This window comes from Sturnus vulgaris, chromosome 5 (assembly GCF_052056855.1).
Source record: "Sturnus vulgaris isolate bStuVul1 chromosome 5, bStuVul1.hap1, whole genome shotgun sequence".
NCBI classification, from domain to species: domain Eukaryota; kingdom Metazoa; phylum Chordata; class Aves; order Passeriformes; family Sturnidae; genus Sturnus; species Sturnus vulgaris.
This window is the reverse complement of record NC_142247.1, coordinates 3,483,866-3,509,888: the sequence shown is the minus strand read 5'-3', so window position 1 is coordinate 3,509,888 and position 26,023 is coordinate 3,483,866. Positions and strand designations below refer to the sequence as shown.

Here is a 26,023-nt window from a genome sequence, read left to right as displayed (position 1 = left end):
CAAGGTGATAACACTTTTCACGATGCACTAGAAGTTATAGACGGAAATGCTTCAATGTTTTTGGCATTTTTCAGTAACTATGAGCATTAAGCTTCAATTTTTTTTCCTGAGGAATTTCTGAAGATAAACTCCTGATCACACATTCCTCCCAGTCCTGTGGCCCAGCCTATTCAAGCAAAGCACTTGTGCATATCAGCTCATTTCCACTGGTGGCAATAATATTGACCACTGGCCTCAGTGGAATTATTCATTTATGCGCCTTAAATTATGCACATGCATGATTGCTGGATTAAAAACCAACCAAGCAAAGACAATTAATTAGATTTTAAATAATGGAGGATCTGCAAGGTGGAATCTGCATCCTGAGTGTAATAATGCACTAAATCAACTTTTTAGGATGTGTGCTGGGTAATAGGAAATATGATCCTTTCCTTGCTCCTTTTCTGAATGGTGAAGCCAGAAGAATGTATGTTGTGTCTGTAGCATTACTTGAAGTGTATGTGGAGAGCAACCAGGAATTTATCCAGTAAAAGTATGCTTTTTTCATGTCTTTATTGACCTGATATGCACAGCAACCTCACACCATTCAGGCTCCAAACAAACCAGCAGATTCAGGAGATGCAGAATTTCAGAGTGCTAAAGAAACAACCTCATTGTTTGCCCCACAGGTTGGAAAAAGTGCATATTGAGCCTATAATACAGAGAAAGTCAATTTTAATACTCTCCCCCTTGTAACTCAACCTTTAGTTGTGTGTCACATCACTGATATCTTTCTGGGGCTTCTTTTAAGCATTTACAGTTTTGTAAAGTTAGAAATTGTGAAGAATGATAATCAGTTTCCTTGTTAAAAGCAGTGAGGTTTACAATATATTTAAAATTGCGTAGTTAATATAATTATTACAAGTATTACATTAAAAAACTCCAGTATAACATAAGAAGGGTACAGTTTAAAGATCAGATAAAAACATAATGTACAAGATCCATTACCAGAGCTAACAACACCAAATTTCTGCATATTTAGAGGTTGATTTTTTTGTGTCTCAGTCTCAATACTCATAATCCTATCACCCACCTACAAGGTAAGAGCATGACCAAATGAGACAATTCCCAGATGTCTCAGATGTCTAAGTAGAAGTTGAGAGAAAGGCAGGAGTCAAACCTTCTCATCACCTGTCCTCTGATTAACTACCAAGAACTTTCAAGGTAAAGACTCAAATTACTGCAGAGCCAAGGGTTCTTAAGCCCAAAGCTGGCCTGCAGTTGAGAATTTAACCAGATGATATTGTTTTGTTGAGAAAATATTTTTTTTGTTTGCAGAGCAGCCTCAAAAATCCTGCTGTTGCCAGTTACAGTTGTTAGTTGAATTCTCTTAGGAGTAATATAATTTTTCTCACTTGGGATGAATATTTTGTTCTTCATCTGTTTCTGCTGATGCAATATATCTAACATGAGGAAAGGTAGATCTTTCATAGTTTTGCTTCTTCACTGGAACAGATGTATACAGACACTTACTTAGTAGGAAATTCACCCTACCTTAATTATTTCTGAAGGATTTATGGATTTATGACATCTTTTTGTTCCTTGACTGTATGAGTGCAAAGTTAAGTGTAGTGAAGTTTCAGAAACAAACAAATGATCATGAAGGCAATGTGAAGATACAATGGAAGCCAAAGAAAATAGTGCAAGAGAGGAGTATTCCACTTCCTAGGTCACATAACCCTTATCTGAGAGGTAGTGTCTACCTCCTGTCTATGATATGGATATTTTTTTCTTTAATATTGTCAACTCAACTCTAGCTGTGAAGAGTAAAGCTCCATCCTTTGTTTATTATAATTGGAGTTGTAGCCACCTTCTGACTGAAAACTATAGCAGAGAACATTTTTCCCTCACAGTGCAAAACAGTGCAGCATCCTATTATTAAAGATAAAAGAAGAGCAGAGTTTAAAGTTTTAGTTCCATGAGGTTACATGTGAATGAAATGCATTCACCCAAATATTTATGGGAAGAGAAAGAAAGAGGTGGTGGAAAGAGAAAATTAAGAAAATTAAAGAAATTGAAGCAAAACCTTATTGATCAATGATAAATATCCCAATCTCTCATCAGTACCTGCATGGCCCTTTTTGTATCCCCTGAGCTCTGCCTGCCATGAGATCTTTGATCTGAGCTGAGGAAATGACTTCTGCACATCCCAAAAGTTAGGAAGGTGCTTAAGTCCTGTTCCTGAAAGAGATGGTTTTCAAAATAAAGGCTTCAAGCTGGAGGATATTTTTAATGACAGTTAAGTGTTATCTCCTATTTCTGCTGTTTCCTGCTCCCAATATTCTCCAATTTTAGATTGTCACAAGAAAGACTTGGTTTCAGCTAGAGATCTTGCTACTGGCCATAGCCATTAGTTTAGGCTAGGTTGTTTTCTGAGACAGTAAATTTCACAGATAGGTTACAGAAAATAGCATTTCTATGCAAAATTTCCAAATTTGTTGCCCTTTAATTTTATTAAATATGCTGCTCCTCTCAATGAATGTTAATCTGTGGAAGGTCATACACTTACAGAATATTACACTTCATTATAGAATACTTTTAGCACTAGCATTTAAAAAAAAAAGTTATCACAGCATTCTATAGTCATTAGAAATCAATTAACAATTAATTCAAGGAACAGAAGCCCAGCCCAGGTGCCCTAGCTTACTTTCCATTAAGCTGCAGCTCTCCTGCACTGTGCACCAAGCAAGGGAGATTTCATTTTTTTTCTTCAGCTTGCTACTTTCCAGTGGCAGCTGCCCTTTCCTGATGGATTAAACTCTTCCTGTGACCCTCTGATGTTTTTGAAAGACATTGACCACAGTGTCAGGGTGTGACTGGTAAAGTCAGCAGAATTTCAATTGTGCCTACCCCTCCCATTAAGTGACTGAAAGTCTGTGCTTGGTGATGCTCAACCACGATGGTAATAGGTTGTGTGCCTCTAACACTGGCTTTGAACTGTGCTGCCTGTGTAAGGAATGAGGCACTTCCAAATGTGCCAGGCTATTATCCCTGGGAAAGAAAAAAAAATTACTAAACAGCTAATGCATGAATGGCTCCTGTGGCCTTGCCAATGTGACTTCACCTGTGCCTTCTGAAGTATCAGAAGACAAAAGCACAAAGGTCTATTAAGAAAGACTTTTATTCCTTGGCCCCTACTGAAACTGCTGATAGTAATTGAGATCAGCAGAATACAGAGTTAAAAACCCTGGTGTTATTTCTGGGTGATTACCTGTGCCATTGAGAGAAAAGCCTGTGCTGAAATGCTGTAGGCATGATAGCAATTAAGGATGCTTGGCAAAGATAGAGCTCTTCCAGCAGACCTCATATGTGCTGAAATGACCTCTTTTTGTCATGAAACTGAGTGGCTTCTTCGACAGCACCCAGTGAGGAAAGGTAGTCTCCCACTTTGCAGATTGGAAAGCTGGAGCATAATGAGCCCAATGATGTCCCCACAGTGCCAGAGAGGGTATGCAGGAAATAATAATGAGAAGGAATCCTTATCTTCAAAATCTCTGAGAGATGATGCATGAGTGCTGTGAAATGTGCCAGCTTCCTGGCTGTTGAGAATAGTGACATGTAAGTGTTGAGATGTGAGCTGTGAAAGGTCGGGCAGTTTGACTCAGAAAGCAGAATTATTTCCATAAATGACAATCTGCAGATTCCCACTGACCCTGTGCTTCCAGCTGATGTAACAATTGTTCCATACATGCTTAAGCTGGCATCAGGTTGCAATCACCTGGACTGAAAGTTGCAATTTGGACCTGCACTGGTTGATATGAAAATCTTTGCTGAGAAGTGTGAATTTAGAAGATGATCACCCTTTTCTGTTGGGATTCCCAGGGTTAGTAGTAAGCACTCAGGGAGAAGTGCTGCATTCAGGCACCAGAAAACTGAGCTGTGTACCAGGAACTGTCCATCCTTGTCAGGTAACCTGTAACTGAGCCAGTTCCAGCTCACTGGGGAGCACAAAATATATTTTGCAGACTTCATTTTCTGCACTCAGGAGGGTGCAAATGTCAACACTCCTGGCCTTGCTGTTACTGTTTTGAGTAGGTCTATTCCTATTCTTTTTCCCCCAGCTTTCACCAAACAGCCAATTTCTCTGCATTTCTCCTGCAGCTGTTTTTCAGGAGCAAGCAATAAGCTCACAGTGTGCTGTTTCCTTATTGCAGGGAGGTTTTACCATAATTTAACAAACACTTAACATTATATGACAATCTAACATACATTCCTGTCATCTCTGGGTCAGGCCCACAGGAATAATCTCACCTCATAATAATGGAATAATCTCACTTGCTACTAAAGAAAAATGACACGAGAGCACCAAATGTAGGGAAAGTCCAGCAACAGAGACAGACTCGGCCATCTGCCAAATACTGACATTTTCTTTCTGCTTGAGAAGTTCTTGCTGTCTCTGCCCCTCAGCTCTGTTACCTATATAACTGTGCAATAAAAAGGAGATGAAAAGCTGACCTCTGAAATTTTCAGTCTGAGAAGTCCCAAATGCTCTGCTGTACCAGAATGCAGGTCTGTTTTACAGGACTAATTTGTGCTGATGCTAGCTGGTAACAATTGTTATGCATTTGTGCAGGCATTGGGAATAACAGGGTACACTATATTCTAGTTATAGGCTTTACCAGGACATGCTGGAAGCTTCTTGGCTTCTGGAAGTTTCTTCATGCTGGGGAAGTTTTGTCCCTCTCCTGCCCTTGACCTCTGTACCTGGCACCCTGATCTTTGATCTTTAGGATTGTCTTGTACCACAGCTTTGAGAAGTTCTTTTTTCCCAGCTGACAAAAAATATCCCAAACTGATGAGAGATAAATACCGTGTAGCCAAGGCTTTTTTATCACCATCTATCAAAATCAGAGGGATGTCAATTCATCATTGTGCCCACAGTGGTAAATTCTTATGGTAGTTTCTCAAACTCATCCATACTCATTGTGCAGATTGCTTTATATAGATATTGGTGTTCTTTGTATGAGAGAGGGGGTGTTAAATCTCATTTCTTTACTGAAATCCAACCTGGGCATTTACATTCTGCCTTCCTGGTTTCCCAGCTGGGGTCTCAGGTGAATTTTTGCTTCCATCTTTATATTTGATGATGCTTTGTTCTCATTAAAGCCCTGATGTGCAGTAGACACCAGGGGTGCTACTTTTTGGTCACATGGGATGAAATGTGGCTTGCAAGCATAAAGAGCAATTAGTATGATTTATAAACTAAGTGAAAAATTCTGCAAAACTATATAGAGGGAAGAAGTTTATTATGCATAGGGAATGTTAACAGCTCAGGTACTCTTCTGCCCACCAAATGTATTTATTCTGTGAGGAAGGAGCTGATGAACTGTTTTCACAGAGGCAGATTTTAAGCTTATTTTTTTAATGAGTCTACTCCAGTTCAGTCACAGCTGAAGGAGCCCTGAGATGAAGTTCTGGATTGCTCCATTGACTGTGGACTATTGCCAGACAAGAACTTTAGTGACTCTGCTTTGGAAGAAAAATGGATAATGGACTTCCATCCACAATGAACTGATTATATTAGTGTTACTCTCCTGCCTTGTCTTACTGAAGGTCTGAAATTCTTTTCCTGAGTTGTTATGAATCTCGAGTGAAATTACCTCCCCTGAAGTGTGTCTAATTGCCCGTGTATGGAAGGATATTTCTTCTGTGATTGCAACAAATGTTTAGGTTGCAAAGGAAAGAGCATTTTCCTGGAAAGAGAAGACAACATTTTCAAGAGTGGAAAACAAAGGAATGTAGATTGCTTTATGCCTTTAGATAGTTTAAAGTCTGCAATTTATGTTCATAAATCAATTTAGTGCTCCTGAAAATGTTAACCACCATCTGTTTCTTTAATGATGCTACGTCTGGATCCAAAAGATAAGTGTTTATGAAGAGTAAAGAAGGGACTGTTATTTTTTATACCATTATGAAAGTGAGATTCTATTAAGGTATCCAGCAACTTCCCAAAATTTTGAACTTTGAAGGAGACTTCAAAATGAGATAGTGTTTATGTACTAGATGCTTTTAGAATATATACAAGATCTTATTATGGGCTAGAAGTGGACCTCATATAATACAGATTCTGGTGCTAAGATAAGTCTCCCTGGCAGCAGAGGGTCATATGTGTGAGCAGCCACGTTTAGGATTCATGGGGGGGGACCCTTTGTGGTGTTGTAAATAAATTCCAAAAAGTAAGTCTACAATTTTGAGCACCCAAGGAAGTGCCAGTGGGGCACACTGTTATATCTTAGGCTGTACTAGTCACTGACTGTGAGGAAATAGATGAAAAAAAACAATCAAAGGAGTGGTCACATCCGAAAGAACACACAGAAACACTTGGTATGATGATGTGTAAACCAACCACAGGCTCTGTTTACAAACCTTTCCATCTGTTCCTTTGCCTAATCATTTCTGCTTTCCCTCTCTGTCTTCTAACTTTCCTTCGTCTTTCCAGATGCAGGACGCTATGGGCTATGAGTTACCATGGGTGTATTTTGTCAGTCTGGTCATCTTTGGATCCTTTTTCGTTCTAAATCTGGTTCTTGGTGTGTTGAGCGGGTAAGCTGACAGTTTTGGTGTCCTTTTTCCAATGCTACAGGGCAAGACTCCATAATAAGGGTTCTTCCCTGTCACCAGGATACTTTCAGAGGGATTAAAAATCTGAATCCAAGGAAGCTTCACATCAGCTGTGAAATACTCTGACAAAATGTTCAAATATTGCAAATAACAGTACAGGTAACAAAAGCGGTCTTATCCCCTGACAGAGAAATTCAACCTCAGGGCCTTCAAAATTATTTATGTCAACCTGTCATAAAAGTGGCTATTGAAGAATTTCCAGAAAACTGGCTATTGAAGAAACTTACTGCTGGTGACTTGGGATCTCTTTGGCTGGAGCCTTGCAGTGCTCAGAATCTGAGCTTGTCTCACTAATTATCATTCCACTCTTCCAGGTCAATGATGCCATAGGAAGGGACTGGCCCTGGATCTATTTTGTTACACTAATCATCATAGGGTCATTTTTTGTACTTAACTTGGTTCTCGGTGTACTTAGCGGGTAAGCAGTACCAGGAAAATGTTTTATTATTGTTTATTTTTAAAAATTTGTATTTCTATTCCTACTCTCTGGTTACCAAAACAACGGTCAGTGGTGGGTTGATCTCAAGAATCTTAAGAGAGGGCCTAGGCTATTGCTGAGCCAATAGCAAAATACAGCATTCCTAGTATCACAGAAGAAGCCTTTTGAATAAATCAAAGGAATATAAGACAATTTTTTGGTCTGTAGCACGTTCCTCTACCTGTACTCTGTGGTGAAGAGGACAGTGCTATGCTCTCCTGTGGGCAAAGCAATCCGTGCATAGGAGGGGATTATAGTAAAATTTCTGGAAGAGTCAGTAGGACTGAAGGAGGAAGGAGAGCATGAGACAAATCCCTTCACATCTGCAGGGTGAGATTCCTGCCAAATTATGTCTTCTCACAGGAGAAATTTTCACATTGTTTAGTACATTTAAAGCACAGCTTAACCAGGAGACTCTTTTCCCTGGAGAGAGTCTTGGGCACGTTTCTTCTTCAGTAAGCCCATCTTCTCTATTGTGCAGATTACAAATCTGGCATGATGCAGGGAGAAAAGATGATTTCCCTCTGACCTTTTCCAAGGATGAACAGAGAAGGAGAGAAGCCCTTTTAGTGGTTAAGTATTTTTAAGACATCCAGACATTCAGCTGTGTTTCAGTTCTGCAGTATAACCCTCGCTGCAAATCATCATTTTAGCAGCTTTGATTAAGAACAATTGATATTGTCCCCAGTAGTTAAAAACTTTACTGCCCCTGGGGAGCCACATAATTAAAGGAATCAAGCCAGCAAACATTCCTTGCAAGATTTAAAAAAAAAAAAGTCATCTAGGATTAGGCCTCTAGTTCCATTTTTGGGCATGACTGGGGGCTACAGACATTCTGTATACACGGATAAATATGGTATGAGGACTTTTCTGCATCCTCTTTTTGTTTCTGCCATCCTGCCTCCTTTGATGAGCTCTAAATGAGTTTGCTTAGGGCCTGTACCTGATGCCTGAAGTCCCTTTTTTTCCTTTGAACAAAAGAGAGGGAAAATGATCTCTGAGCAGGAGAGAGGAGTTGATGCCTCATAGAAATTATGTCCTCAGTACTTGGGCCAACAAGATGGGAAGGGCAGCAGTGGGGCTGGGGAAAAAGATCCACCTTTGGCCATCTGTCAAAGAGACAGGTAATAGAAGGTCTGCAGGTGTTATTTCTATCTTCATGACTCCATTGAAGGGGACAAGCCACTGTGACAGCTGCTGCAAGGAGCAGGGTTTCCACACAATAATGGAAATGTGGAGAAAATCCCCATTAATGAAGTGTTGGGCGATAGTCTGTGGTTTTGTATATCTGGAGAGTGATGCTCTGGCAGGATTTTGAAACACACATCCCTCATTCCTCCAGGTGGATTACTCTGCCCAGCAGGTAAGGATGTCAGCACTAGTGGGGAATGATGACCAGCTGACAGGGAAAGGGATCTGTTCTGTCAGGGGTGCTCTCAAGACAATATAGAAATATTGTTAAAGATTAAATGGTATCTCACTGGATAAAAAATGCCTGTGAGCCAAGCCATGAGGAGTGCATAGTATAGAAGCACTGCTAATTCAATTTACCTGCACTTGGATTTGTACCTGTGCATAATTAACAATTTAATTCCCTCTCTCATTTTCAACTCAAGAAAATGTTTTGAGGCCTAAATTTTCCACTTCCTGCCACATTGCAGCTAGACCACCAGAGTCAGTGGTAGGAGATGGAAACAGTCTGTAGAGGGAACTGAAATTCAAGATGAAGTGCACCTTGTTTAAGCTGTGAGTCACTCTTTCTGGCTGTCTCCACAGTGTTATGACAGCTGCACTGTTTCTGCAAAAATGTCCCCAACTGGAGAAAAGTAAAAAGAAATTTAAGAATTTGCACCCATGAAAAAACACAGAAATTATGGGAGAAATGTTCCAAATTTTCTTTGGTCGAAATAAGCAGTTTTTAAACAATTAACTTTCTAAAGCAGTTCTAAATTCTGCTGAGTTACAAAGTGTCTTCACTTTGCAGATTCAGCTTGTTTTTCCTGGAGACTTGCTACTGCTATTAGTTTGATCTATGTTGATGATCCACCTGTCTGTTCTAGATACAAAGCAGCATTCCTGGTTATCTTTGAATATCCATTCTGGGCATCTCTGGTTTTTTTCCCATTTATCTATTTCAGGATCTTCAGCAGGCATGTTGTGTAGGTAGACTTCAGAAATGACAGATTAGCTTGGGGGGGGTTGGTTTAATCACTTCTGAATACATAAGTGTAATTAATTGTACTCACAAAGACACCTTGATTGCACCTGCAAAATGAAATGCTGGATTCTGCTCTGCTGAAAGAGCTCTTTTTGTAGTTTGTTTTTCCTCGGGTATGTCATCCATTCATGGTCCTGGTGAACTTACTAATCACATACTAGGCTAAATAGCATGTCAGAGTATTTATATGTGGAGCTGTGATCTCTTCCTGACTTGGCTGAGCACAATATAAAATTCGTGTACTCCAAAGGAATATCCAGTCAGCAGATCACACAGCAGACCTCCCCAAGCCCAGGCAAAACAATTCCACATCATTGCTCTGAGCAGTGATTAGAAGTCACTTGAGATCAGAGATGTTCACATTCTGTTATCTGTTTCAGTTAATTAACGAGGGGAAAAAAGGCAGTGTGGGTTCAACCTTCAGACATGTACACCTAAGAGTACAGTCACATTTCCTTTATATTTTAATCCAAATCCCAGGACACAGGCCAAACAAGCAGCTGCCTAAGGCAAATGCAGGGCAGGAGAGCAGAAGTTTCTTCTGCTTTGAGAAGATCCTGCAAAACACAGTTGGCTGCTTTTGATGCTTTTGCTGCCCAGAAAGGCCAGAGTGAACAGGAGGCTGGCTATGGTTGTAGCTCCTCCTTGAGAAGTTTTTGTGACCTTTCAGGTGTTTTTCTTAGTCTTCTGTCCCCTCTTCCAACCCTTCCCATTCTTTGGTGGAGGAGATTTGGAGCCTTGTGCTCCACTGTGAGTAGTAAGCAAGAGTTTTGAACTGTTGGAATTCTGCTGTTTGCTCACTTTCCATCTCGCCTCTAAATGTGAGAAATCATATCAACAAGAATAACCTAAATCCCATCGTTGGGATGGGAAAGAGAAATTTTCATCTGAAACAGCACATGATGCAGAGCTGGGTGTTTATGATCTTGACCCACTCTAACCTCACACAGAGAGAACATCTCTCCAGAATACTCTGCTCTTTGGAATTCCCATTGGCAGACATTTCTATAATTTTCTGGGAGAAGTAAACCAAAGTGAAACAAACTGCATTGTGGTAAAAACAATCAGATTCCCCCACTCTTACACTGATGTTTTGGGTTCACTGAAAAGAGACAGATTGCTTGCCAGTTCTGCAAGCCTTAATTGACCTTGCCTTGCCTGCCATGACAGTGCAGCCTTTTTTGAGAAGACACCCCCTAGACTCAACATGGCACTTCCATCAAAAGCTTTTTTGGTCCTTGGCCTGCCTGCTGGAGGTGCAAACAGTGAGCATTTATTGCCAGCTGTGCTGGAGGCAGCAGTAATGTGTGCACCTGCCTGCAATACCCCCTGGGCTGAGGCCACCAGCTCCCTTCCCATGGCATGGGAAATGACCTGTGATAGTAACTCTGGATTCTGAGCTACATCAGCCCAAGGATGCCATTCCACACAGGGGGCTGTTTGAATTGCAACAGCAATTTCCTGAGCTGCCTGTTCCCAGTGTTTTAATGTTGGCAGAGCGTAGAAATTAAGACAATTTAAAGCAGTTGTCTTCTTTGGAGAGTCAGCTGAGACGTGGAGTATCAGGTGTGGTACAAAGGGAAGAGACAATGGAACTGCAGGTAATTTACAGGAGGCTGTCACAGTATTTTGAATTGTGCTACAAAACTCTAGATTAGGCCCATTTCAAAACTGGACCCATTTGTTTAAGATTCTAAAATAATATTTTACGAGCTAAAAATTGAAATATTGGAATTTGATTTAACAACCAGGCTTAATAAGACATAGATTCAGGCAGTGTTTATTTTTTTGAGAGTTAATTCATTAATTTGGATAAGGCACTGCTGCAGACCCAGAGGAAAGGTGTTACTGAAGCAGAAAATATAATCACCATTGATGGATTTTTCCCTAACAATCTTTGTGTAGTTTTTATTATTATTGTTGGGGTTATTTGTTTCTTTTACATTGTAAATAGTAAAAAATCACTCCCAGTATAAGAAAATGTCATTTTTCATTTTTTTTCCATGTCTTGAGGCAGAGTTTGGACCCAGAGCTGACTGAGAACTAACTTCAGGCCAGAGAAGTTCTCTTCCTCACTTCCACCTCTGTTATCAGACTCCTTTGGGATGACCTGAGCCCTCAGCAGAGTGACAGGGGTGCAGATAACACTGGCATACACTGTCACATATTTTGGCTAGAAATTAAGGGATCCTCCTTCTTCAATCCTGCTGCAGTGCTGGTTTCATGCACAGCTCATAATTCAGAAAACCTGACCCAAAACCTGTGAAGTCCTTGTTACTCTTTCAGCAGGTTTTGGACCAGACAGGAGGAAATGATCTCACCATCACTGCTAGAAACCCACCCCCATCTCAGCCACATGGCACTCACAAAATTGGCATTTTGGCTAGGATTTTAATTTTCCTAGTATTATGCCACCAAAATCATTATGTCACCAAAATCATTATGTCACCAAAATCATTTTTGCAGGAGCAAACCTGAGACAAATGCCAAGTGGAGAAGCATTTTGTTAAATCCATTCATTGCTGACAGTCTTCAGCAACACTAACAGATAATGCACTGGGAAGAATGGCTTTACTTCTCTTTTCTAGAAAGAGTGGCCTGTATTATCTGCATTATCTGCATTATTTGCATTATCTGCATTATCTGTGTCTTGTGTAGTGATATGCTTCAGCAGATATAAGACTTAAAGCTTGAGTACTCTTGATCCAGCAATTTTTACAATCATTGAGCTTACTTTTTAAAATACAAGCATTAAAACCTGGTTTAGAACCACATGAGCCTCTAAATAAGGGAGGTCAGCATTTCTTGAAAAAATTATTGCTGTATAGGTGTCTCTGCAGGAGGAGAAGAAAGAGCAACACAGCCAAAAAGAAGGCAAAGCCAAGAACCCAGGATCATAACTAAGCAACAGGAAATTCTTGTTCTTGTGCCCTGGTTTAAGTCAATATTCCTAACAGTATTCTTTCATAAAACTATAATCAAATGTTTTATTTGTTCATTTCATTTGTTCTGTTCATTTTCTGGCAGAATCTATTAGTTTTGTCTACCCATAATTTATCATATTTGTCTACCCAATGTGAGACTTGAAAAATATATTTCGTGTCATAAAACTGATTCAAATGCTGAAAGTCTTCAGTAAAACTTTGAGGTCTGAATATTTAAGTATATTTTCCAGTACTGTGGGTGAAATGGTCCATAATTAAATATGTAGAGGATTGTGAGTACCATTAATTACACTTAAACTAACCCAATTTAGTTGTGATGACATATAAAATCTTAAACAGATCAAAACCTGGCTAGAAACTAGAGCCACCATCTCACTCTCCAGATGTCAGATTATTGTCAAACAGTTCATTGTTAACCATTATTCATTCAGACACTTGTAGATAAATCTTGGAGAATATCAAGTGTTTACAGAGCATTAGAAAATGTCTGGTGTTGTCCATAAAATTGTACATAAATGTTAAATATGTGCTTTATTTGAATTGCCAATTAAATGCTGAGAAGGAAAGTTTCAAAAAAGGTATCAGTGTTTTCCTAAGTGTTGATAAAATGTGGACACTCCAGCTGTTCTACATGTGTGTGTGCAGCAAGGATGCTCCATACATGTGTTTGTCTTGAACAGACACAGCTGGGAGTGCTACACACACAGGAGACTCTCTAGTGGAAATCAATCTAACCCATTGCTTTTCTTCCATCTCTTCCTTCTTTCCACCCATGTCCTGTCCCTCCCTCCCTCTTGCTAGGGAGTTTTCCAAAGAAAGAGAAAAGGCAAAGGCTCGAGGTGATTTCCAGAAGCTACGGGAAAAGCAACAGCTAGAGGAGGATCTGAAGGGATACCTGGACTGGATAACTCAAGCAGAAGATATTGATCCAGAAAATGAAGATGAAGGCATGGATGAGGAGAAGCCTCGAAACAGTAAGCAACTCTCTTCTCTCACTTTCTTTTTCTTTTTCTCTCTCTCCTCCTCTGTCTCTCTCTGTGCTTTTGGCAATAAAGCCTGTGCCCATCTGCTGTAGTGCTGAGGTGGCTTCAAAGGAAGAACAAGTTCTTCCTGAGACATGCACTATGCTTATACATGATTCCAATTTAATGCTTGTAGGAGACCATGGGAAGCAGAAATAAACATACAATAATTGATATTCTGCAGATCAGTGCTTAGTCTGTGATAAGGGCATTAGAACCTGATATTAAATGGACAAAAGATCAATACTTGCTGGTAAAGTCCACTACTGAGAAAGGTTTTACAGTTCAAGTGTGCCTTCTATTCATTTATTTAATTGTAGCTCAGTGTTGCAGGCTCTTTGCACTTGGTTGGTTCCTTTGAAAGCAAAAGTTTCTTAGGGAAAGCAGTGCTACACTATGGGAGGAGGGACAAATCAGCTCTGGTGTACCTTTAGTGGCCATCTGTAACTCCACTGAAACCAGTGGGTTTGTGTTTGCTTTTGCCAGGCTGGGTTAAACTCTCAGACATTTCTTCTATGGGTGTTATTTCTTACTCTTCTCTTTTGGAGTTGACAAGATGTTTGTATGAAGTGAAAATTCACCAACAATCTCCTATTAGAGATCCTGCAGAAGGAGGGGCTTGAAGGAAGCAGTGCTTCCCAACATTCTTTTCCCACCTGGGGCTGTGTAACCACTGAGCAGTTAGCACTGCTGGCTGGGCACTTGGGAAATGTCACACTTGGAACCTTTACACAGCCAATGCACAGTGGCTCTACCCTTGGCTTTCATCATGGAAATGTGCATTTTCTTTGTGGGATTTTGGAAGAGAAGGCATGAAACATGTCCCTAGATATCACCCTTCTTACCAAACAATCAAAATCTATGGGGTGATCCCATCACAAACATACATTCCAGTAACAGGAAGATTGGACATGGGGAAGTCATGCCTTTCTCTCTTCTGCAAGAAGAATTATTATTTTTAATAAATGTTCATGTAGGATATTGGTAACCACTATTGCTGCCAAAACAATGAAGTTCTTTTAGAAAAAAAAAATTGGGTCATTAATATCAGGTTATACCTACAATACTTAGGTATCTGGACTTGAAGGAGTCACTGTGGTGACTTGCTCAGACTTTTCCCAAGCCAGGTTCTTTTGATTCTTGTGTTGGTGTTTTCATAGCTCATATAGTTTACTTTCACAATTTAACCTCAGCAACCATTCAGGAGTGAATTTATTAATCATGGCCAAAATTTGCTGCTCTGTGGCATACATGAATAAATCAGATGAGGATTCACTGCATGTACTGTTGAGTGTGGTCAGTCCATATTTCAGCTAACAAGCTCCTTTTATGAGTGATGATATTAAGAACTGAAAGGTAACACATCTCCAGCTTGTTTGAGTTCTTCCTGGTCAATTTGATAAGGTGAGATTCGTAATCCATGATTTACCAAAATTATCCTCTCACCTCTGAGTCAGAAAAATTGAGAAGCAATGGTTTCAGCCTAAGATAATACCCCAGAAAAGGTACTGTGAGTAAGTGACAGGGCAGGGCATTTTGTTTAGGGTGAGATTTATTTTTGGTGTGTTATCTCCTGGGTTGAATGTTACAGCATTTGTGCCAGCAGTCAATCAGCAGTAAGGTTAATTGAAGGAGAAAGATGGGATTATTTCTCTTCCAAAAGCCATCTACAAAATAAGTGAAGGACAGATGGCACAGTTGTAAATTCCCTCTGAATCCCTTTGGCTTGAGTGTTCCCAAGACATTTGAATCCCACCTACTCCCAGTCCAAGATTACATCACCAAGACTCCAAAGTCTTCCTTGTTTTCTTGTGTTTGGCTCAGTTGCCTCCTATGCACCTCCAGTGTCTTTTGTTCAAGCTCTCTTCAAAGCACTTTATATAAACATCACTTTCTGTTTCTAGTACAGCATCCTGAACTCCCTGCTTGGCTTTTACTGCCCTTTCAAGCACACTTTGTTCAGTGACTAATTAATGTTGGCTTTTAAGGAATCAGCCCTGAGAGGTCACTGAAATGCACAGGGCAGTTCAGACCTCCTTAAGCTGCTGTGCTAGCCCAATAAACTTCAGGTCTTTGCATCAGTGGTGCTGTGCTGGTGCTCCTGCCTGACCTCTGACACTGATTCACACTGATGCTTTAAAGAAGTCATGCCAGTTTTTGCTTCTATGGCCTTCCCTTGGAGGTTGTTTGGGGGCTTGGAGGTTCTTTTTAATAAAGAGTATCAGAAGAGTTCAGGAGTTCAAATAAAAATACTTATCAATCTAGAGACTCAGCTAATATAAGTTCTGAGATTCAGCAGTTTACACCATCTGGGCTCTGACCCAGGTAGTCTACCTAAACAGAATCATCCCAAACACAGAGAACATATGTTTCCAGCCTTTCCTCTGTCCTTGGCAGCTACAGAGGCAGATTTTGCTGTCTTTTAACTTTGTGGAGAGTTCTGCCCACTTGTCAGTAAAACAGAGGGCACAAGGTGGAAAGGAAGAGAAACTCATTTGCTCCCCTCTTGGTTTGGCTGCCTGTGACAGTCCTTAGGGCATCATTGGTTCATATTTTGTGTGTGCTGCTGCTTTCCTGAGGCTCTGAAACCTTGCCCAAAGCCTCGCTGGGTGTTTGCAGCCCTTAATGAAATCAAGTCCAAGGATACAACAGAGAGGACCTTAATGAAGGAAAGGGTAAAAAAGGAAGATGAATGCAACCAGAGCTGGACAACCTGTGCATTCTTTAGCACCTCTCTCCATGGCAGATGTGGTCTTGGCATTTTGCTGGGGGAGCTCATCACCACTCGTGGCTCACAGGGATTGAGAGGCATTCCCAGAGCAGGCTGAGTTAATTCCCTGACTTTTGAGGAAGCGCCACATTTAAGGCAGTTTTTCCACGTTGTTTGCAAACACGGGTTTGCCATTGTGACAGATGTGAGGTGGGAAATGTGAAAAGGCTTCTGGGGGCTGTTTGTGTTGATGGTTTTTGTTCTGTGCTCTTTCCCTGACGTGCCTGCCACACGGGAAGAAAGCATTAATTTGACAGAGGGGAGAAACACGTCATGCCACACAACAGCTACTGAATTCAAAATCACACGATAGCAAAGGAAACCGTCCCTCCTGTTGCCACAGTTACTGGGAATTTGCACTTTTGTTTTCCCTTCCTGAGAGTGGTCTGGAATGCATCTGTTGCTGTGGGCAGAAGCAGAAAACCTCAATCCAGCCCAGATTCTCCTCCTATTGAAATTAATTGGCAAAACTCCCACAGACTGCAGTGGGGTCACAAATAATCTGTGAATGGGCAGGGCAAAGTAATTTGATGTTTCTGAGGGCTCAGATTTTGTCTTCCCTCTCCTTCTATTTCAGTTCTATTTGGTGCTACCATGTGCAGTGGCAGTATCACCTCACTAATGTCAACAGAGTCCCTAAAAGTTTAAAAGCCCACTGCTTATTAAAGGCATTCCATGATTCCAGACAGTTAATTCTTCTTTTTAATCATGTGCAACATGGTATTGTTAATTCAAGAATCAATTTGGAAGTAGCTTACCCTACTAAAATTAAAAGTCCAATCATTCTTCAAGGCCCTATTGTAATGGAACTGATGGCTGTAGATAATCAAGTTTTCGTGTAGCACAGCAGAAAATAAAAACAGTACAAATCAATATGTTGCCTCTCAAAATCATATAATATTTCAGATGACATGTTAAATAATGCAAGGTGTGTGTCTGTACATGCAGACTTATGCCTCTGTTCAAGTGGGAATAGTGCACAATTGAAGACAAAAAGTGCAGACACACAGGCAGGTTTTAAAATATGTATTTAAAAATTAAGCAGTTTAAAAAGAAATAGTCTTCAGTCTTCACCTTCAGAGAATTTCTGTAGTGCCTTAGTGCCCTTTGAAAACGTTCATTAACATCTGAATTCACTGCCTCTAAGGAATCAATGACAACCTAACTTTTTGGTGGACTACAGGTTTTGTCTCACTCTTTCAACCTGTTCCAAACTGATATTTTTGAACATCACCATAACTAGGAACTAGACTACATTTAATCACAGGTTTATGAGAGTCTTACCTGGAAAAGAATTCTTTTGAGACAAGGAAGAAATTTTCAGCAGAAAAAGCAGAAATTCAGAAGGAATTGGTACCTCTTAGACCATTACAGCTTTTGGAAAATCTGTGTCTTTCGTGGAAGCACTTCATGCTTCTGCACTTCAGGCCATAAATGAGAACAGGAGAGATGGTGGTTTAAACAGGAGAAGGGAAGATTAAACAGGAGAAGGGAAGAGTTTTAGAACTCTAGAAATTTCAGTTTACTCTTAGTAATTTTTTTTCACATTACTCTTAGTAATTTCAACCCAAACAGGACTTTATTCACAAGACCTCCAATAGTAGTTTGACTCTGTTATGTAACAGGGAAAAAAGCATGACTACCTGTCCCAAAAAATTCCAGGCATTTTAGGATTTATCTATCCAGTTCCTGTTGACTTGACTTCCTTTTGCACAGTCAATTTATGCACCACAAGGATTGCAGTGTTGATTTTTGTGTTGGTTTCAATTTGTACATTTTTTCAATTTGTACATTTAATAATTTCATATGTCAGCCTGCTCAGTGGCCTCCAAATCATGTGTTCAGTGTGCTGACAAGCAAGTGGCTTATTACTTTCAGCCTGAAATAAAATATTATGAGATAATGTCTAAGGTAGGAAGGATTTTCAAAGACTGGGTTACAGGCTAAAATTTCAGGGTGGCCTAAAATACTCTTAGTCCACCTTCTGCAATGAAATTTAATGGGCACAGCTGGGGAGATAACATGGAAGATGCAGAGGGGAAATTTAGAGAGTAGATATTTAAATTATATCTATTTTACATCCAGTCTTGACCCCCACTGCCTTAAAACTCCTGTTTTCTTACTATAAGAGCAAAAAGATGCTCTGAGGTAATTTCTGTTTAGCAGAGCATACTTGGACTTGTCTATCAACAGCAAATTAGTTCATCCTGCATTATTCTAGTTTCATCCTTAGAATCTGTCCTGATGTATTTTACATACACATGGAAGGACATGGACAACCACTCCTCGACAGGCAAGTACAGATGTTGTCAAAAAGCAATTTAAAAAAACCCACAGGGGGCTTGCATGGAATTCAAGATCAAAAAAGAAAATTAAGATCAACAAAAGAAAATTGGTTGAAAAATGAAACGTTTATCAATTGAATTCTTCCAATACCAGTTGGTGGCTCTAGAAAGGCATCATAGAACGTGGTTGCAATTTGCTTTCCATATTTAAATACAAGGAAATCAATGCCAGTCTTGTAAAATGATTTATTATCTGTCAACACTTCATCTAAAGAGGAAGAAAGCACAATCTCTTCCACTTTTATCATTGTCCACTGATGTGGAAAATAATCATCTGGAAACCAAGAAGAGATTAGCTGCAGTGCCAACACTTTGTAGGCATTTCACAAGGGTACCTGATAGGTACTTCACAAGCTTAATAACTGGGATAGATCAATATATTCTTTTTCACCTGGAAACAGAGGGACAAAAGAAGTGGATTTTTTTTTTTTTTTGGTGTACACTGTGCCACCAGTTTGTTCTAGGGGAGAAAAAAAAAATATCCATGTATTAATGTGCAGAGGTTCCAAGGCATGGTTTGCTTGGACAGGAGTGAAGGCAGCTCCCAGCTGTGTGCTGTGCCCAGCAGGAAAAAATCCCTGTGGCATCTTCCTACCTTGTCACCTTTTGGAGCAGCTCATACAAACACCAGAGTCTGAGGACACCTAATAAGAGGCCTTGGTAAAGGATAAGTCAGCTTTGTTTTTGTTGTGTGGCTCTTCATGGGAAGCTCAGGTTGCAAAATGCAGCACGGGTTTGTGCTACAGATGTCGAGCTGGAGTCTATAATTAGGATGCTGCCTAGAAAAAGCTTCTAGGACATTAGTTCTCACATTAGGCTGAATCACTCCTGCAGTCCTTAGGCAAAAATTGTACTGAAATTTCTGGGGATTTTGCCTGGGTAAGGACTTGGGCCCCAAAGGGTTTCATGCAAGGTCAGTAACAAAACAAAACAAAAGATGTCAGCACTCACAAAGGTTGCCCAATGTGAGGTCTGGGAGCACAGAGGGTTCTCAGTGCTCACACATGACACACTATTGTGCAACTGGCATCCCCCAAAGGGAGAGAATGAGGTATCTGGGGTCACTTAGCCACTTCCAGCTCTGAGTAGCCCACTGAGTACTGTTTGCCCCATGCATTATTCCACTGGCTAAAATGCAGTTGTATCTGGCATGAATTTGACCCACTGCCATGTGGCTTCCATAAATATACTGGAATAAATGTGTGATCAGGTAAACTCTGATAGCCTAAAAAGGAAAAGCTATGTATTTCAGAAGAAAAAAAAAAATTAAAAAAAAAAAATTAAAAAGAAAGAGCATTCATGAGGTTTTATAGTGACCTTGCAGGTTGATCCTCAATGATGCAGGTGAAATAAAGCTGATATTTACAAGCATCTTCTTTTCATTGTACATTTTCTGTGCAGCTCAAGTAACAAAAAAAGAGATCATTTAGGGTGATTCTTCTTCCCCCTTTCAATCGATGTCAACAAAACAATGATGTCAACATTTGACTTTTTCCTATTGGAATAAAATCAAAACTGAGAGTAGATTCTCTTCCTGACTCTCTTCATATGTTGCCATCTTTTTTTTTCTTTTTTTTTTTTATTGTGAGTGAAAAAACAAGGAAGCAGTAGATCCTTTCCCTGATTTTTTTGGTGTTTCTCCCTTTCCAGGAAGAAATACTTGGGGAAAAAAGTTTGTCTTCTCAACAAAGTAAAATTTTAAACTTAGAGGGTTTAAATTATGCTTTTAAATGCTCAGCTGCAACATTGATTCTTGAAATATGTGTATGCAGGGTGATATTTAGATAGGGGTGAAATCTTGTTCTGGCCCCTTTTTCCAATTAAAAAAAAAAAAAAAAGACACAGTAAAGCTAAATTATGTTCTCAGGATCACCCATCCCCACAGTGGCACAGGCTCTCACACTTTTTTCTATCTCTGGAACAAAAAGAGCAGAATTTTGACCCTGGATTGCATCACATAAGGCATTTCCAAGTTTGATCAGGGTGGTTTTCAACTCTTTTCCCTCTCTGTCAATTCACAGTAATCATGTTAATCATTTTAAGAAATACAGTTTTTCCCCTGAATGTATGGATGGTTCACTCCATGTAAGTGAATCAAAAGGTTCTGGTTTTCTGGTTTTTGTTAGTAACATAATTTAATGACCCAGCCTTTAGCAAAAGCAGCTTTTAGGTTCATTGTCCTGTAGATTTCACAACTTCCCAGTTTTTTCTTTCTTTCTGTCTCAAGGAAGGTTTTGGTCAAAAAACAAAGAGCAAGCAGCCATTTGAAAACCTTCTTTCCCTTCCTTCTGTGCTGATAACTTACTGCTAGGGTAGGTAAATCCCACCTGACCAAACAAGATGTTAAAGCAGTTTAGCTCAAGACTGCATTTTCTGTCAAAGCATAGTATGGAGAAAACAATATTTCCTTTGTTTGAACAGAGAGCAAAAGAAGCTGCTGGTATTCAGGACAAAGCTGTGGCCAATGTAACAACCTATAATTCAGCAGTAATTTGTTCCAACTGAGCATCAGAAGGCATGATAGAATTTGGTGAAGAGGGAGAAGTGTTTCTAGGAATCAGGGAAATTCCCCTATTTGGGAAAGGTGGGTCAGCACCAAATCTCTGTGCCACTTCTGCATGGAAACCAAACTCCAAAACTCTGGTAATTTTTGCCCATGGGCTCATTTTTTTTTTTTCTTCTTACTCCCTTGCAGGCATCAAAGGTTAAAGCAATTAGATAAGCTTCCAGATTACTGTAGTTTACATCTTGGGAAAAAAAACCTCTTCCTATAATATCCTCTCTGACTGAAAAAGTTTTGTGGTGATCTGCACATGCTCTTGCTCTCTTGCAGCTGAGAATTTGGCTTGTTTTTGTCAATCACAGGTCCTTCCACTTCCTCCCTTCCCTGCTTCTTGTGTCCTGAAGCACAAACAACTTTTTACTGAGAACAGCTGGAGCAGTGGTGTGTGACCAGCTATAGCATATAGAGATTGACATTAATATTGATAGGACATTAAGTTTATCCACTACAAAATCTATTTCCCTAGCAAAGACTGACTGGTGAGAGAACACCTCTGTTTTTCCTGCTAGAAGAGAGACTTGTGTTGATGTAGGAATTCTCTTAGAGTATCAGTTTGTTACATAGAAATATCTTTGAAGGTAAGGCTTTAGAGGGAATCCATTGTTTATATGGCTGGGGAAGACACCTTTGTGCAAATAAATTAATCTCTATCTGCCCTGTTGGCAAGTGTTTCTTGAAGCTGTCAAGATTAATCCAGTGACACTGGTTCTGCTCCTCAAGAGAGGACATTAGACATTAGTTTGTGAGAAAGCTGCTTTTGCCATACCTTCTGATGAATTGCTTTATTTCCCATGGTCAGAGGCATAGAAAGCATTTGGTACCAGCATCTCCACAGAAAATGTTTGGAAGAAATGCCACAAACCCCCAAGATAGAGCAAGACCATTTCTTGTTTCATTTTTTAAGCAGACGCCCAAAGTGTGCTCTTAAATCTTTGCAAGGACACTTATAAAGTGGTTTTAGAAACTATGGAGTATTCAGCAGTTCCTGGTAAAGTCAGTGAGAAACCATGGTCAGGGTTTTAAAACAAGTTACCACTGCAGATGAAGTCTCAAGAGTCTCTTCACTGAGAAGAAAGCAGTGGTGAGCAGGGCTGATAACTGAAATGCTGAGCAGTGTTTTGATGTGGTAGGAAGAGCTGTCAGGAGAGAGGCTGTGGTGTTCAGGAACAGTAGCTGAGGGACATGAAGCATGTGTTTTGAGTTAGAAACAACTGCTGGGGATGAGAATTGGTTTTATTACAGTAATGTCAGCCAAGATCAAAACCACAGCGTGTCTGGCGCTGTATATACAGAAATTAAAAGTATGTTGTATGTATTTCCTTTTTACAGGAAATCAAAACTAGTAAAGATGGGGTTCAGCTGACTAAACACATTAATCTGATGCCAATTTAGACACCTCATCATACCCAAGACCTTCACTGTGCACTGGCAGGTCAAGTATACAGCTGAGGCTCGTGCTCTTGCAGTGTGATACTTGGAAAGAATATCCCAAATGGAGTGTCAAAAATGTCATCCAGTGCCCCAGAAAAGGCAACTGAGTGTGGTTAGTCCAAAGGCATGTAGGAGAAGTTTAGTACAAGAAGAACCTTCAATACTAATCCTGTAAGCTGAATGTCTTAAACGGGTGTGATGGAACCAGCTGTAACAGAAATTGTTCTGGCATGATGGGTTTTTTCCTCCTTGTCTAAGCATGTATTCATCACGACCTAGCTCTTTGTCTTCCCATATGTATTTTATGTTATAACGTGAAGATTTGTGTGCAGAGAGGTAAATACTGAAGCCCAGACCAAGAGCTCTGTTTGGGAAGGGCTCAGAGCAGGAAGAGCCCGGGACAGCCTGAGGGATGCAGGAGGTGTTTTAGCAGAACTCTCCTGAGGAAATTCCCATTTCCTCCCCTTGCCCAGCCCTGACTGCAAGGCAGCTGAGTAGTTCCTCAGTTCCCTAAGTCGATTCACAAGCAAGCACACAAGAAGGAAAGGTGTTTTGTTTGAAACACAAGTGGGGTTAGAATACTGGCCCTGCAGCGTGGAGCTGTGGCTGATGGATCTGTGACGTTCCCAGGGCACAGCTCAGACAAGGAGTCTTGGTGACTTTACACAGCTGGACTGGCACATGTGTAACCAAACTGGCAGCCAGTGCTGAGCAGCTGGGAATGGCACCCAGCCCTTCCCAGGGCTTTGGGAAGCCTGGGGAGCTTCCAGCAGGACCCTGCTCCAAGGGAGCATCAGTCACACCTTCACTCTGTGCCTGCTCCTTTCTGCTTATTGGGTGAAAATCCCCATCCACTCAACACAGGCTGCTGATGGGATAAAAATCTCTCTTTTCTCCTGGGGAGAAAAGCAGGTCTCTCCATGCCAGTTATCTCATAGACAACAGCAAGCCTGGAGAGGTGGCGGGGGAAGGAAAATGTTTCCAACTGAGGAACTGAACTGAAAATAGTTGTGGCACTGAGTCTGCCTGCTGATTACAGCACTCTTCAGTTAGCAGGATTGTAGAGACAAAACAACAGATTAGAGAATTGGCCTTTCAGATCCTGAGGCCTAAATTCAAATTCAGCTTTAGTGCCCACGGGTGTTCGTAGGGATGCTCACATCCTCATCCCTATTTACAAAGTCCACAAATCACAGCATGATGCATCTCTCTTCTCCTTTTCCACCTGAGCAAGGGCTGCACTCAGACATGTCCCTCTAGGTTCAAACTAAAAAGGACTTGTAGTGAGCCCAAGGATAGGGGTCCCTTTAGATCAGGGTGAGGATGTAACCAGCTACATTAAAATCCCTAGTCTGGAGTAGCAGAAGGGTTAAGCATCAGAACAAGGATGCAGTGGCAGAGCTGCTGGGTCCTCACAGATGTGCAGATCAAAATGTAAGTGTATTATGTGGCTGTTTGAAGAACCAGGAGCAGAATAACAGGGCTATGCCAGGTCACGAATGACTTGTTTTAACACAGCTGTGTGAGGGAAGCTTGCATAACACCTGCCCACACTAAGCTTAACTCAAGCTGTTGTTATCAGTCCCTCACTCTCCTGCTTGCTGGAAGTATTTGCAAACCAGGAATCTATTATTTCGAGGCCGCTATAAAATGTCTATTTATTTGGCTCAGGGTAATCAGCCTGTTCTCAGTGCCTTGCTCAAGAGGTAGAAAAGGTTTAATCATATGTTTGATAAGCTGACTTTAGGGGCAAGTCTCCTTAACTTCAATTTTTGCTTTTCTCCTGGCTGCACAGTAATACACAGCCTGCCCAGCTAGCATGTCTCATGCTTCTGACTCATGTGATATTGTGATAATAGAGTCTAGTATCAGACTAGTCATTATGTTAGTAAAAGTGTCTGAAAGAACGCCACATGCAGGAGCAGCACACAAAATCACAAGCATTTTATTTACTAGGCACAAAAGGAATGTAACAGACCAGGGTTTCAAAACAGAATTTTATGCCCACTTGGGAATAGGGGAGGTGAGCTCCATTTCAGGTCATGAGGCTGAATTGAATCTGTTCAGTGTGATGCAAGAATTCAACTCCAAGGGGCAAGTGCTTTCACAGAGCCCTGGCTCTGCAGAGACAAAAGTCTCAGGTCTGTGTTGCTGTATTTGTTGATCTGAACTGAATTGCTTGATTGTTTGCCATCAAGGAAAGCATCATCCATAAGCCTTCTCACACATCCCACGTGAATCCTGCTATTAGAAAATGTCTCCACTTGCTGAGAGCTCATCTCAATCAGGCACTGTCTCTTCAGATGGACAGGGCCTTGCTGCTGTCTTTTCTTCATAAGATTAATGCTTAAATATTTTAAACACTACTCCTAAACTGAGTTTTCTCAAATGCAGGGAGCACACACTACTCTTCCAGCTTGCAGAGTGGTATTTCAGATGAAAATTCTCAGTCATTTTTCCTTTCCTACCATCTATGCCTGTGTCCCAGTTGCTACCCAGTTGTTCTGCCTGTCCTTTGAAATAATACAGCCCAGTTTTTCCCTCCCATTCACTTTTCTTTGGGTTTTTTGTATTCTCCAGCCTCCTGGAGAATAGTTTCCTTCTTCCATACCAGAGAAGATAGACTTTCTCACTGGTACAATTCCTGCCTAAGGTCCCTGGCTGTAGGGTTGTGCAAGCTTCCTCTGGGGAAAATGTCCACTGTGAGCTACCAGGGCATGGTTTCCCACCCACTGCACCACACAAGCAGTCCCTGCTGTCCCAGCCTATCCTCTTACGTGCTCTAGATCACAAACTGTAGGCCACTCACTGAGTTCTCAGGCATCTCCCACCTGGAAATCGCTTTTGACAGGCAGGAATGTCATAAAACAGCCAGAGCTGCATCTCAGTCACTTTGAAGTTTAGTAGTCCAGGTGTAAAGCAGACACATAGACTCCCTGGAGGGTTTCTGATGACCTAAGCAGATCAGCTTGGAAGTAGCTGCTCTAATTTTTTTTTGCATCTCCCTGACTCTGCAGGGAAGATGGATTCACAGGGCTGTGAAAAAGCAAAGATGCTTCTGCTGAAGTGGAGATGCTGATCAGAGTCACCACCCCATCGTGCAGGTGTAGATTTGTGTGGGTGGACAGATGCAGAAGTTCCCCATGCACAGGAACTGCAGAAAGCAGCACATGGGCTGCTTTAAAACCACATTTGTGCTGAAAACCTCTATCCTGTCTATTTTCTTTAATAACAATGCCAGTGAGAAATATTAATAACTTCATGATTATTAGAGGCACAAAAAGCAGAGCAATATTTTTAGTTGTTTTTACTGTCTCGAGGGCACTTTCTTTGTTGTTATTTTGTTCATGATCAATATTTGTACCACTTCCCAACACATTATCTACAGTGTTTGCAGTTCTCATGCCCCCATTTCTAAGGTGCCTGCAAGAAGAGCCTGAAATAATGGAATTCTTCTGATTTTCTAGTGAGGTCGTTCTGCTTTTTTGCCCACATATAATTTTCTGGGATTGTTTCAGGAGCATTTGATGGCACTGCTGCCTGCCCTAAATTTCTCTGCCAAAAATCATAAAGAAGGAGAGAGAAAACTCG

The 26,023-nt window shown here is 40.7% G+C and overlaps 1 protein-coding gene across 36 annotated transcripts in view; it reads left to right on the top strand.

Moving 5' to 3' along the window:
* Positions 1 to 26,023, top strand: part of CACNA1C (calcium voltage-gated channel subunit alpha1 C) — a 458,186-nt gene that overhangs the window by 306,372 nt on the left and 125,791 nt on the right. For 21 of the 36 annotated variants that reach the window (XM_088164617.1, XM_088164615.1, XM_088164595.1 and 18 more), the window contains exons 8-9: positions 6,479 to 6,582; positions 13,103 to 13,275. In XM_088164617.1, coding sequence (XP_088020743.1) covers positions 6,479 to 6,582; positions 13,103 to 13,275 — 277 coding nt within the window. Of the gene's footprint in view, positions 1 to 6,478; positions 6,583 to 6,974; positions 7,079 to 13,102; positions 13,276 to 26,023 lie in introns of all 36 variants that reach the window. The other 15 variants (XM_088164614.1, XM_088164594.1, XM_088164619.1 and 12 more) reach the window with 2 other exon arrangements.